The sequence below is a fragment of the Coenobita brevimanus genome, chromosome 61 (assembly GCF_032717465.1).
Source record: "Coenobita brevimanus isolate Jiangsu-jjx chromosome 61, ASM3271746v2, whole genome shotgun sequence".
Classification (NCBI taxonomy): domain Eukaryota; kingdom Metazoa; phylum Arthropoda; class Malacostraca; order Decapoda; family Coenobitidae; genus Coenobita; species Coenobita brevimanus.
Window position 1 is genome coordinate 41,922,039 of NC_137014.1, and position 15,274 is coordinate 41,937,312.

General features: G+C 41.9%; 1 protein-coding gene across 1 annotated transcript in view; it reads right to left on the bottom strand.

The window, feature by feature from the left end:
• The window catches only part of Sec16 (endoplasmic reticulum export factor secretory 16), a 201,833-nt gene that overhangs the window by 41,422 nt on the left and 145,137 nt on the right, over window positions 1-15,274 (bottom strand). The window contains exons 17-19 of the mRNA XM_080275457.1: window positions 11,391-11,570; window positions 7,918-8,053; window positions 6,487-6,719 (exon numbers count right to left, since the gene is read on the bottom strand). Of these exons, the coding sequence (XP_080131583.1) occupies window positions 6,487-6,719; window positions 7,918-8,053; window positions 11,391-11,570 (549 nt within the window). The remainder of the gene's footprint in view (window positions 1-6,486; window positions 6,720-7,917; window positions 8,054-11,390; window positions 11,571-15,274) is intronic.

Here is a 15,274-nt window from a genome sequence, read left to right on the forward strand (position 1 = left end):
TATATATATATATATATATATATAATACTGCCCATTTTTCAACAAGTTTGTCCTTTAAATTTTAAAAAAATCTTTGTTTCAATCTCTTGCCAAGTATAAAATAACAAATATTTTTAGTTTTGCAATGTCATTTTTTTGGAGCTAAAAATCTTCTTGCTAAACTTTACTTAACCCTCTGGCACACTGGCACTTTTTTTTTCTTCTTCTTTTTTGTTAAATTACATTCAGGGGTACCCCCTGGGGGTAGGGGGGTTTTTCAAGAATACTCCCCCAGTATCCCTGCTTGTCGTAAAAGGCGACTAAAAGGGTTGGCGGAGGGTTAGTGCCCCTCCCCGGAAAACAACTAACTAAAAAAACAAACAATAAGCCTCGGACAAGGACTGACCAAACGTTGACGACCAAGGACCGGACAAAGGACATTGCAATTGGAACGTGGAATGTAAGGGGAGCGAATGATGAGGTGAAAGAGAGAGAGATTGTCCAGGTGCTTGAGGATGCAAAAGTGGATGTATGTGGAATAACTGAAACAAAATGGAGAGGAGAAAGTGAGAGAGAATGGGAGTATGGATGGGGTATATGTGCAGGAGTAGGTGAGAATGAGAGGGCAAAGGAAGGAGTTTGTATAGTTGTGAGTAAAAGATGGAAGAGGAGCATAAGACAGTATGGATCAGTTGGATCAAGGATTGTGTGGGTAAAGTTGAAAGTTGGAATACAAATGTGGGCGATTGTGTGTGTGTATGCACCAACGCAAGATCGTGCTAGAAGAGTGAGAGAAGAGTTCTGGACAAATGTAGAAGTGTGCATGGAAAAGTTTGGAAGGAATGAGAGAGTGTTTTTGATTGGTGATATGAATGGTAAAGTTGGGAATGTGAAGGTGGATGGAATAGTTGGTGAGTGGGGTGTGCCTGCTGAGATAGATGAGAATGGCAGTGCGTTAGTGGACATTTGTGCTGGGAGGGGTTGGTGATAGCCAATACCCTCTTCAGGCATAAAATGATCCACAGGTATACATGGCGAGTGATGAGAAGGGTGGGTGGCGAACTGAATGAAAGGAAGGCAATGATTGATTATGTGTGTGTGGATGAAAGGATGCGAAGATGTATATTGGATGCAAGAGTTTATAGAGGTTGGGGGAGTGGACTTTCTGACCACTACTTGGTGGTGGCCAGAATTAAAGTCCAAGTAAGATGGAGGAACAGAAGAAGGGAAAGATGAGAGGAAGGAGTAGTTGCAAGGAGAGTGGAAAAGTTACAAGAGGATGAGAAAAAGGCAGAGTATAAGAGAGAAGTGGAGGAACGATTGGGCAAATATGAATTGGAGCAGATGGGGGACGTGGAAGGTGTGTGTAGAATATTTACAGAAGAAATATGTGCAGCATGTGATGTGGTGTGTGGAAGGAAGAGAAGACGGAGGGGGGTGCAAGGAACAGCGTGGTGGACTGAAGAGGTGAAACAGGCTGTGGCACAAAAGAAGAAAGCATACAATGAATGGATGAGGAATAGGGGCGTGGAAGAGGTTGAGAGGCGGAAGAGAGAGTTATATGTAGAAAGAAAGAGAGAGGTGAAAAGATTAGTAAGAGAGAGTAAGAAGAGAGTGGATGAGGAATTTGGAAGGAATTTGGGTGTAAAGTGGAGGGACTGTAAGAAAATGTTCTGGAGAGAGGTGAAAAGAGTAAGACAGGGTGGAAGTGAAGTTAGCAGGGGAGTGAAAGATAAAAATGGTAGATTACTAGTGGAGAAGGGAGAAAAAGTGAGCAGATGGAGAGAACACTTTACGGAACTGTTGAACGTGGAGGATGGAAGTAATGCGAGTATAAGTGGCTGGGGAATGGCTGGGAGAAGGAGGGAGGTGAGAAGACAGGAAGAAATCAGTAGGATAGAAGTTGTGGAAGCAATGAAAAAAGTTAAATCTGGGAAAGCCCCAGGAATTGATGGAGTGTGTGGTGAAATGCTGAAGCATGGGGGAGATAGTAGTATAATGGATGTGGAAGATGTGCAGATTGGCCTGGGAGGAAGGTAGAGTCCCGGAGGATTGGAAGTCAGGTATAATTATTCCCTTGTACAAAGGAAAAGGGGAAAAAGAAGTGTGTGGTAATCATAGGGGCATTTGTCTTCTTAGTATAATAGGAAAAGTGTATGGTAGGATACTTATTGACAGAGTTAGAGAAAGAACAGAGGAATTAGTTGGAGAAGAACAGGGAGGCTTTAGGAAGGGAAAAGGTTGTGTAGATCAGATATTCATTCTCAGATCTTTAGTGGAAAAGTTTCTAGAGAAGGGAAAGAAGTTGTATGCGGCTTTCATGGATTTGGAGAAAGCATATGACAGGGTGGATAGACTAGGATTGTGGAAAGTGTTAAGAATATATGGAGTAGATGGGAAGTTGTTGAATGCTGTGAAGAGTATGTACGATGGTGCGAAGGCTGCAGTGCGTGTGGATGGTGAACTAAGTGAATTTTTCTCTTTGAAAGTTGGGTTGAAACAGGGATGTGTCATGTCTCCATGGTTGTTCAATCTGTACATGGATGGGGTAATAAAAGAGGTACAAGGTAGGGTAGTGGATGTTGGAGTGGCCCTGGTGAGAGAGGATAGTGTTTGGAAACTCCCTGTGCTGTTGTTTGCAGATGATACTGTGTTGTTGAGTGAAGACGAAGGGGAGCTGCAAGGCTTGGTGGATGAGTTTGGGAGAGTGTGTAAGAAACGGAATCTAAAGGTGAATGTAGGGAAGAGTAAAGTGATGGTCTTTGAGAGAGGTGAAGTCAGTGAATGTACAGCGAGGTTGGATGGTGAGGATTTGGAAAATGTGAGTACGTTTAAGTACTTGGGTAGTGTGATGAGTAAGGATGGAGGTTTGGAGGGTGAAGTGCTTGAAAGGATACAGCAGGGAAGAAAGGTTGCTGGTTCTTTGAAAGCAGTGAAAAAGTTACAACAAAGCATGGAAGTGAAAAAGTTACAACATGACAGTATTGTGATACCAACTCTAACGTACGGAAGTGAAGCTTGGACGTTGTTGGAAGGACACTAGTTAAGAGTGAGAGCAGTGGAAATGAGTTATTTAAGAGGGGCCTGTGGAGTCACATGGAGAGACAGGCTGACGAATGAGGATATAAAGGAGCGTTGTGGTGTTGATGTGGATGTGATAGGAAGCGTTATGAGGAACATACTGAGGTGGTTTGGCCATGTGGAGAGGATGGAGGGTGAAAGACTGACGAAGAGAGTGTATGTGAGTGAGGTGGAGGGGGAAAGAGGGAGGGGGAGGCCGAGGATGAGATGGAGGGATGGGGTGGAGGGGTATATGAGAGAGGGGGGTGTGAGTTGGGAGCAGGGGAGTGAAATGGCGGGGGACCGGGCGACTTGGAGGCGATTTGTTTGTGGCCACCCCAAACGGGACTGAGGCGTCTGGCAATAGATAGATAGATAGATAGACATTCAGGGGTACATTTCTCCAGTAACTACACATTTCTTTTTCTCAGAAGCTAATATTACAGCTAAAAAGGCACCTGAACTTTATGAATTCCACCATCAACTGAAACAAAAAATGAGGAAGCAGCAACAGAAGAGCTCATTTACATCCTGTGAACATAAACATCAACATGCAAAACAACTGATCTCACATACTCCCAAACTATTTTCTCAAGAAAGATGAACGTACCTGATGCCGAAGATACAAAATCTTCGACCTTCCCTATGACAGTTTTATTATTCTTTATAATTTTCAAACAACCAACATGAAAGTTGAAATAAGAGTCACATTTTGGCACAGCTGTTAATGAGGAATTCTTGTTTGTATTGGCTTACATCTGTTTATGGTCTTTCTCTTTTCAAGGAGCTATGATCCGTGGAAAGGTGTTGTGACTGACAATTATAGGGCTTAAAGTGCTGCCACGTCTATTGACTAAACCTGTGCACAAATGATATCTCAGATATTTATTTATTTTATAATTATCATATATTTGGTAGGTGGGGGCACTCACCATCCACTCACTCGAGGTAGCGCTGCTCTCGAGTGATTGCTCTATTCTCTCTTTCTTCCTTCTTCTTCTGTCTTTGTTTCCTTCAATCTTTCGTCTTCCTTCTGTTTACAGGTGACTCTACACTGAGTGACAAGCCAAAAGGATTCCTGTACACCAGAAAACTACTTACTACGCTGGGCGGTAACCATACAAAAAAATTGTCATCTGGTGGTTTAGTGGGTAATTACGGTGCTCCAATTGGACTGAGCCTGGGCAGGTATATATCTATGGGGTGGTTGGGGTTTACTGCTCTAGTAATGTCACTGAGAGATGAGTGAGGCTGGTCACTATCATCTTAAATGTCAGGACCAACATACCTAGCCCGAGCTCCTACGCTCCTCATGGGGCAACCCAAGATTGGATGATCGGTGGATGGATGGATTATTATTATTTTGAAACTGTGAAAGGGTGCTGAGTGCTAGTGAATTTCTCACCGGAAGAACTGGTGCTTCTGAGAAACAAAAGGCCAGACTGTTACTATTAATATTATTACAGTATTATTATTACTGACTACGGTGAGTTGTCTAACTTTCTCTCCCACAGATCAGTATCCTACATTTTTTTAAGATATGTAAGAAGGCATGGATGAGTGAAACTGTGCCAGGAGAGTGGAAAAAGGCTGTGATTGTACCCCTGTACAAAAATAAAGGTGAGCAAAGTGAATGCAAGAATTATCTTGGCATAAGTTCAATGAGTGTTGTAGGGAAAGCATATGGAAGAATTATTATAGAGAAAGTATGAGAGAACGCGGTGGATTTAGGAGAGGCAGAGGATGTGTGGATCAAATATTTGAAGTAAGACAGATAGGGGAGAAGGCTTGAGAGAAGAATTATAAGGCGTTTATGGCATTTAAGGATCTGGAAAAAGCATACAACAAAGTATACAGAGAAAGATTGTGGAACGTTCTGCACATTTATGGTGTGGACGGAAAGCTGCTAGGTGCCGTCAAGAGTTTTTATGATGGTAATGAGGCATGTGTAAGGGTAAATGAGCATCTAAGTGAATGGTGCACAATCAATGTGGGTGTGCGACAAGGTTGTGTGATGTCCCCATGGCTGTTCAATATATACAGTATATGGATGGGGTGATGAGCGAAGTAAAAACACGAGTAATGGAGAGAGGGATAGCACTGGTAATGAAAGGTGATGGATGGAATATCTCAAATTTGTTGATGCAGCACTATTTGCAAATACCTGACAGGAGCTTGGTAGACTAGTCCAGAGTCTTGCTGATGTCTGTGGGTGTCGTGCCTTGAGAGTAAATGCAGAAAAGAGTAAAGTGAGGGTAATAAAGAGATAAGGTGGCTACCAGTGTTGTGTTACAGTGAATGGAGAAAGACTAGAATTGGTGAGAGAGTTCAAATACCTGGGTACAGTGATAAAAGAGAAAGGAAATGTGCGAACGAAATGGAAAGTAAGGTGACACATGGAAGGAAGGTAGCTGGTGCTATGAAGGCCTTGATAAGAAACAGAGGCTTAAGTGTTGCAGCTGCATGAGGCTTACATAGAGGAGTGTTGGTGCAATGTTTAACACATGGAAGTGAGACTATGGTGTGGCATGAAAATGAAAAGTCAAGAATGACAGCATTGGAGATGGGACTGCTGAGGAATGTATGTGGAGTACAGTGAGTAGATAGGATACGAAATAGTGCAATTCATGAAAGACATGGAGCAAGGAAGTCTGTGGACAACAGAATCGAAGTGAGGGTACTGAGATGGTATGGTCATACGGAGAGAATGGATAACAGTAGAGTGGTGAAAAAAGTATACCTGGGCAAATTTGAAGGAGGGAGGAGGCGAGGAAGGCCAAGGAAAAGGTGGAGGGATATGGTGGATAAGGATGTGCTGAAGAGAGGTATAGAAGTTGGTGAGACTAGGGGACTGACAAGAGATTGAGCTGGCTGGATGAATGCTGTGAGATGAAAATCATGATGAAGAATTTGACATCCCCTTTTAGTGACTGCTTTCAGACTGACTCTACTGGATACGTTTATAAGAAGCTACAAAATGTGGTGAAAGTTTTTGGCTTATCAGACAGAGCCAGGATTCCACGGGCTTGAATAATGAGTGAATGGAAGTGTGGCCCATTGGTGTGGGCAAACTTAAGCTGTCTGAATGCTACTACTCCTCACCATGCCCTAGGGTAGGGAAGGAGGTCCAGATGATGATGATGATGATGATAATTTTTTTTTTTTATCATTCAGAGATGTAAGAGCTATGCATAATGTCTTTCTGAAGAAAAATTGCCTGATGTATCTCTCACATCCAGGTGTTCCAGAGGGTTAATGAAAGCCTTATGTAATTATAAAAGTGTCTGACTATATTGATGTCAAAAATAAAAACAAACAAAATAAATAAAACAAATTAAACAAGACCTACAATATATAAAATTCATTATAAGCTTATCAGTTTAAATTTAATTTTTCTCATTAATGACTTACAGTGGTATTCTCTAGATTTTTAATGAGGAGACCCACCTGAGGGGCTTCCTGTGACAGTTGTGGCTGTGGGAGGTCCTGCAGCTGGTGTACAGGTGACTGATCCTGCTGGTGGGGCGGCAATGGCTGGGGCAACATAAAGGGCTGGGGTGACACTGAAGACGGAGGTGCTGGCATGGGTGGGGTTGACCCAGGCATGGGAGGCAGAATAGGGTTCATGGTAGGCATATTACTCCTGCTTGTGTCCCTTTCAGTGTTCACATACCGGTTTTCTGTCAAGATGATAGCATCTTAAAAGGCAAAATGTTGAATTACCTGATTCCTATCCTGGATCAGCTATTTTATTCAAAGAGTTAAAGCTTTCGTTAAATCTACTACCATGGCATCTTCGTTAACCTGACATAGGTTATTAACTCCTTTCAGTTCACCTGCAAGCCAAGCATGATTAAACTGGAGGGTCAACTGGACTAATAAGCAAGAAGAATTAATCCTGCCTCATAACTAAGTCTTACTAAATTTCATGCAATCACAGTTCAGTATTCAAGTTGTAGGAATGGCCCAGATCCATCGGGTGAAAACAAACCAACTATAGAATAGTATATTATTCTTCACTCTTTACTCTACACTAGCCCATTAACCCATGATAACCAAGATCCATTCATTTATTCATCCATCATCTAATCCAATGTTGTCCCATGAGAAGCACAAGAGCCCAGGGCTAGGCAAATTTGTCCTGACATTTAAGATGCAAGTGACCAGCCTCACTCATCCCTGAGTGGCATTACATGAGCAATAAATCCCAACCACTCCTTGGATATAAACCTGAACTGGCTCAATCCGATAAGAGCACTTTAATCACCCACTACACCACCAAGTGCCATAACTTGGTTATATGGTTACCATCCAGCCTAGTAAATGGTTTCCTGGTGCACAGGAAACCATATGACTTGCCACTCAATGTACAGTCACCTGCAGACAGAAGGAGGAGCAAAGAAAGAAAGAAGGAACGAAAGACAGAAGCAGAAGGAATGAAGAAGAGAGGAAAGGGTACGTGCTAGAAAGCAGCACTACACCAAATGAATGGATGGTGAGGACCCCCACCTAACACTAGATAACCACAATCAAACTGAAGAAAAATGATCACTCAACAATAATCATAAATCACTTCTTCACAGACCCACACACAAAAGTATGTCCCAATTTTTATTCATAGAGGAGTTAGGTCTTAGCAAAACCAAAAATGAATGATTTTCTAGGATTAAGTAATGACTGGCAATCCTATTCATATACTACTGCCAACAAACCAGTCAATACATCACGGTTGTCAGGCACACCAACTACCAGACTTCCAATACACACTGATAATGTCCCAGGTTCAAATGTGGCCTAATGTATAATTAACTAAAAGTTCTTCCCAGTCTGATGGATGAATGGGTTGAATACTGTACAGTAAAGAAATTAAGTACTGACTGCGAGGTCCCCCGCGGGCAACTGGGGCTTGAGGTGGTGCGGCAAGGCCTGACCGGGGTGGAGGTGGAATCGAGGTGGAAACCTCCTCTTCTCCATCCACATTCACCCACTTTTTCTTCTGGTCATCCCACACAATCTGAAGGTGAAGGTTAGGGTTGGAGCTAAAGTGATGGTAAAAGGAAAGTGTTCCATAAAAATACTCTATCACAAATAAAATATTACAGACAGGGCACAATAAACAGTCTCGAAGTAAATAAAGCTTTCAAAACTTTGATGGTTAGCTAATTAACAGCAAAACAGTGAAGTGTTGATGCCTTTTCTAAATATTTTACATTTTCTCAGACTGATAATGTGATGCTATGATAATGCATTTGATGATGGGATAATTCTTGTCCTGTGATGATGATGATGATATGCTGATATGATAGGATAATGTGATGATATGATACGATATGATACATGATAATGTGATTATATGAAATGACGATGCACAGGTTAGTGTTCAAAGTATGACAACATGTGACAGGTTGATTCTGGAGCGAGTGCAGCAAAATGTGCATCAGCCAGTCAGTGGCTGGGCACAAAAAATTCATAGTGAAGCATCAACTACAACAATGTACAGTCTCATTTTAATCGCACCCCAAAGTCAAAGCACAATAATCACTTATCAAAGCAAATAACTCACCCTGTATCTTATTAACCCCTTCTTTACCGAAAATGTGTTTTGATGTACCCCTGTACATCGCCTGTAAACACCCGTGAGATACCGGAACAGCTACCGTTGTACGCTGGTACACCCTGTAATGAATGGCAGCTTATGGGCCTCAGGGTAGCCCGGTAAGGCTGTTTCTGAGGACCTCATGTTAGCAACAGCTCTGTGTTTTGACAACAAAGACTGTGACGAAGTTCTGACGAATTCTGACATCATAAGTTACATCATGACTCAGTTGCGGTGGCACCAATGGCTTGCTTACACATCTGTGATGTAACCTCTTTTAGACCAATCATTATTTTATTTATAATTACTACAGATATCATACTATATTTTCTGCTGACATATGGCAAAATTTACACCCCTTGGCCTGCCTGAGAGAGTCAGTTACCACGCACTTGACCACGAGAGAGGGTGTACAGGATATTTTTCTCTCATGGCGTCTCTGGTGGATTTAGATAGTGACGAGTTTATTCCTCATAATAATACTTATTTAGATGTATCAGATGATGATGCAGCATTGTTTGATGTGTCAGTAGATGACTGTGATCCTGAAAATGCTAGCAAGGTTGATGTGAGTGAGGAGGAGGAGGAAATTAGTAGCGAGCTTAGTGACACTGCACTCTCGGCAACAAGTGGGTCAAGGTCGCCATCACCATCATGTGTGTCCACACACTTCATGCTCAGCTTGCAAGGTAAATAAATAAGCCATCCATCTGTGCAGGACATTTTTTTTTCAAGTCAGTTTGTACAGTAGTTACCTGGGTAACAGTACTTCAGCATAAGATATGTAAACTTATATACCGTTATGATTTATTTTATAATTTTTTTACTACCAACATCATGCTGGGTTTATGTGATCATCAGTATACAAATAAATCACAAAGAGTGAATAGTTTCGACGTGGCAAAAAATATACACTACCCCTCACACTACGGGAGAGGGAGCTATCAGGTCAGTATGGGAGGTAAACGTAGTGTTTACATTGGGGGGAGGGGTCGGTAAAGAAGGGGTTAAGATTAATATCTGAGAACAAAAATTTGGCAACTCTCCCAATATGCATGAGGAAAGGCACTAGACGGAGGTGTGAAAGTCAGAGACATTTTAGTTTGCATACGGGACCCTCTGTTTAGATAAAAATCTCCCCTGCCACTGCTCGCAGTCAAGCATACTTGACTAAAAATAAATGACAAAAAGGCAGGACAAATGTTAAAATTATTAAAACACTATACAAACATGAAAAACAAAACATCACTATGTATTCACACAAACATTTTCTTGATATGAGCTACTTTCCCTCATTCGCATCCATCCATCAAATATACCACCATCTTCACATTATCACTCTCTTACAAAAAAGATTTACAGACTCCTTTTACAGCTAAAAGTTAGTACTGTAATTAGCTTTCTGACAAATGCATAAATATCTAGTTATAGAGGGCTACATGTAACCCTTCTGGTTCAAAAACTTTTATCTTAAGCTGAATGAAATCACCTGAAGATAGCAAGGACAGAAATAAAAATAATGCCCTCTTGCTAATGGGGTTATTATATTAATAAAATATGTGCCAGAACAACTCTTAACACCTTCACTGCTAACACTAAACAGTTTTAGTCAACTCTGGAGAGACCTTTCTGATATGGCAGTTAGATATAGCCTTCAGTAACCCCTCAACCACTAGAAGTTTGCCCTAAGTTGAATGAAATGTCTGGTCATGGCAAAATTTAATTTAAAAACATCATCATCATTATCCAATCCTACACTGCCCCATGAGGACCAACTTGCCTAGCCCCCCACCCCCCTGGGGCTAGGCAAGTTGGTCCTGATATTTAACCCTTTAACCACAGGCACTGTTTTGATCCGACTGGCCCGCCCCACGGGGGTTCCAGCCAAAATGTAAACAAACTTTAAACCTTTAGACTCTGCACAGAATAAAGCTAGAGCGAAAAATAAGGTACCATTAGAAAGTACTAACCTTCAGCTTTGCAGTGATGTAGGTTTCATGACTTTGTGGACTTTCACTGGATGAGCAGTGCCATTAGAAGTGAGCGATCTAAAATCACTAGTTTTCGCCCCACACACCATTACCAAATGCCAACCACACTCTGATAATAATACTATAAACATATATGAACACTGCACATACGATAAACACCCACTCTGTGTTCACTGAGGCAGGTAAAAGGCACTGTAATTGCCCGCACTTCACTGCCACATCAGCGCCATTGTCACTCACAAAGCTGGACAGATACTGATGCGTGTTTGGGCAGGGGTGGGGGGGGCCTGGGGGGTGGGAGGAGGGAGGTGGGGGTCAGCTGGAGTGAAAGAACTTAATAGCTACTCTCCCTTGAAACAATTGGCACGCGGAAAAAACGCGCGGTATTCAAAATATTCACAAACATTCCAGAATGACACCCGCGGTTTGGTCCAGTTTTTGCAATGTCATTCTGAAATGACACCCGCGGTTAGGGGGGTTAAGATGAGGGCGACCAGCCACACTCATCTCTGAGTGACATTATGTGAGCAATAAACCCCAACAACCCCTTGGATATAAACCTTCACAGGCTCAATCCGACTGGAGTGCCATAATTACCCAGTAAACCACCAGGTGCAAAAATCTGGTTACATGGTTACCATCCAGCATAGTAAATGGTTTCCTGGTGTACAGGAAACCATTTGGTTTGTCACTTATTGCAGAGTCACCCACATGCAGAAGGAAGAGGAAATAATGAAGGAAAAAACATATAACTTGAAACTCACAGAAGGATTTTTGTCATCTGGCAATACAGCTTGTTTGGACTTCTTCCACCCAAAAATTGAGGAGATCCATCCTCCCTTCTCTCCTGACTTGTCGCCATCCTTCTCCAGCTTCTTCTTTTCTTCTTCCTGCTTTTTAACTGATTCCGGCTTCGGCGCATCAGAACTGGTGTTTGAACTCTGCTGGAGAATTATTGACAATATTAAGCAACTTAAAATTTAACCCCATCTCTACATACATATTAACTACTTCACACACTATTTTCAGGGTTTATGTTATGGCAAATGTTAGCAATGACAAAAACAAAATGTGACTAATGTTGTGACCAGTGTTTTCTTTCATACTAAAGCATCTGAATGCACAACCTTTCAAAATACAGTAATCCCTCTACTATCCGACATAATAGAGCCAAAGGCATGTCCGCAAAGTGGTCCCGTCCGGATAGTGGGCCCCTGCGTCCTGGACTGGTACTTAAGAACCCTAACCCAGCCTAACTTTTAAAGCCACCTAAATAACTCCCTATCGGACATGCATAGCACGTATTTAAACCTATTTAAGACCCTATTCACACCAATAATAAACATAAAGCATGAAATAAATGAAAAGGAACCAGAGAATGAGGAATTAGAAGTGGTTAGGAAAAATATTTAAAATGTACAAGGTACTTACAGCACGTCTGTGGCCACCTCCTCTTAGGCTCCAGTAGTTGTGAAAATGCTCTTAAAGCACGTACAGTAATCCAGTGTTGTGCTAGCTACACTTAATTCTTTGCACTATGAGTTACAATTGTTTAACACTACACATTCTGTTCCAAATTGCACCACGCCAGTTTCAACAGCCAGTTTGCATTCCATAGTTAATCCTTTGCACTCTAAATACTAATTCCTTAACACTGCACAACACTGTAAATTCCCGTGTGGTCTAGTGACAAGGTATTGCAGTTTATTCAATGTTTATTCACAAAAACGAGCACGTGTGGCATCCATCGCGATAAGCAAGAAATTGTTTTGGAAGGAGGTAAAGAAAGTAAGACAGTGTGAAAGGGGAAATAGTAGGGGAGAGAAGATAGGAATAATAGATTGTTGGTGGAGAAGAGAGAGAAATTGAGGAGATGGAAGGAGCACTTTGAGGATTTGTTGAATGTGGAGAGTGAAAGCAGTGTCAGAATAAGTGGTTGGGGAATTGCTGGGAGAAGAAGAGATGAGTGGAGGGAGGAAGAGATCAGTAGGGCGGAAGTAGTGGAAGCAATGAAGAAGATCAAGATGGGAAAGGCCCCAGGAATTGATGGAGTGTGTGGTGAAATGCTGAGGTATGGGGGTGAGATTGTTGTGAAGTGGATATGGAAGTTGTGTAGATTGGCTTGGGAAGAGGGAAGGGTTCCAGAGGACTGGAAATCAGGTATAATTGTTCCTTTATACAAAGGAAAAGGGGAGAGAGAAGTATGTGTTAACCATAGGGGTATTTGCTTTCTTAGTGTGACTGGAAAAATATATGGTAGAATACTCATTGATAGGGTTAGGCATATGACAAAGGAGCTAGTTGGAGAAGAACAAGGGGGATTTAGGAAGGGAAAAGGATGTGTAGATCAGATAGTTGTTCTAAGATGATTAGTGGCGAAGTATCTAGAGAAGGGAAAGAAAGTGTATGCTGCCTTCATGGACTTGGAGAAAGCTTATGACAGAATAGATGGGTAAGATATGTGGAAGGTATTAAGAATATACAGACTGGAAGGGAAATTGCTGAGTGCTGTGAAGAGTATGTACGAAGGAGCTAGGGCTACGGTGCAAGTGGATGGTGAGCTGAGTGAGTTCTTTCACCTCAATGTGGGACTGAAACAAGGTTGTGTGATGTCTCCATGGCTGTTTAATATATAAATGGATGGGGTTGTAAAGGAGGTGCAAGGTAGGGCAATGGATGTGGGGGTGGCTCTAATGAATAAGGGTGAGATTTGGAAGATTCCAGTGTTGCTGTTTGCTGATGATACAGTATTGTTGAGTGAAGATGAATGGGAGTTGCAAGGTTTGGTGAATGAATTTGGGACAGTGTGTAGGAAGAGGAATCTGAAAGTTAATGTAAACAAGAGTAAAGTAATGGTTTTTGCGTGGAATGAAGTCACAGAATGTACAGTGAGGTTAGCTGGTGAGGATATGGAGAATGTAAGTGCATTCAAGTACTTGGGTAGTGTGATGAGTAAGAATGGAAAGTTGGGGGATGAAGTGCGTGAAAGGGTACAGCAGGGAAGGAAGGTTGTTGGTTCACTGAAAGCAGTGATGAGAAATAGGGAGGTGAGTATGTAAAGTTAAGAAGTCACTGCATGATAGTATTGTGAACCCTACCCTGATGTATGGAAGTGAGGCGTAGACCTTGCAAGAGGGGAACAAGTCAAGAGTGAGAGCAGTGGAAATGAGTTACTTGAGAGGAGCATGTGGAGTGACATGGGGGGACAGGTTGACGAATGAAGAAGTGAAGGAACATTGTGGGGTGGACATGTGGACTAAGAGGGTGTATGTAGGTGAGGTGGAGGGAGGGAGAGGGAGGGGTAGACCGAGGATGAGGTGGAGGGAGGAAGAGGGAGGGGTAGATCGAGGATGAGGTGGAGAGATGGAGTTGAGAAGTATATGAGGGAGGGGGGAGTGAGTTGGGGGGAGGGTAGTCAAATGGTGGGTGACAGAGCGACTTGGAGGTGTTTTGTCTGCATCCACCCTTTGTGGGATTAGGGCGTCAGGCTATAGATAGATAGATCCACTCGTGATAGCAGTTAGGCGGTAACTGGTGGAGGAGACAGCAGGGTTGCCAGATCGGATCTCAGCCACATTACCAAACTCCTCAATTTTCATTACCAAATTTAACTTTTCATTACCAAATTCGTAAAGCAACCATTTATTCTTCACTAATTATATATAAGTGGAAATAATTACTCTCCTTGAGACAGCAGGGTTGCCAGATCGGATCTCAGCCACATTACCAAACTCCTCAATTTTCATTACCAAATTTAACTTTTCATTACCAAATTCGTAAAGCAACCATTTATTCTTCACTAATTATATATAAGTGGAAATAATTACTCTCCTTATAATTAACAGCATGTTGATTATTTTCATGCTATGTAGGCTAGCAGATTAATCAAAGAGAGCAGACAATCCACCATCTCCATCCTGTGTATCCTCATACATATGAAAAATCCATTTGGTAATGCATGATTCTGATTCATTATCAAACAAATTTTTCATTACCAAATTGGCCCACATTTGGTCATGAAAAATACCAAATGGCAACCCTGATGGGAGGGGGGAGGAGGGTGGAAGGAAGGGGTGAAAGGGCCGAGGTGCAAACAGCTGTTCGGCACTGCGCGGCAATTTCAAATGACGGGTGGGAAAAAATTAGGATTTTGGGGGGATTTTTTTCTTTGTTTGGCCATTTCTGGGTTCCGATGGTCCAGGCCCACAACGTCCAGTAAGTGAGCGAGTCTGGATAGTAAGGGGATTACAGTATTTTCCTATTTAGATCGCATTTATCCTTCCTTCATTTCCTAATCTCTTCCAATCATCATTCTTTAACCAGTTCAGTTTCACAATACAGTAAATAATTTCAATATAGGTCTTGTCTTGCTCAACTGGCTTAATCTTGCTTAGAAGAAAATCTTGGTACCGTACTAAAGAGGTTGGTAAAGGCTATATCTAACCCCTTCAGTCTGAAAAATCTCCTAAACTGAATCAAATTATCTGGAAACAGCAAGAAGAGAATAAAAAAATTTAACATACAACTGAAGGGATAAACAATCATCTTTTATTTCTAAATGCACCTAACCATCTTACTCATCTGTCTGCCCACTCACATTCTCGCCATTAATAATGCAGTATACACAAATGGATTTTCTTAAATTTGC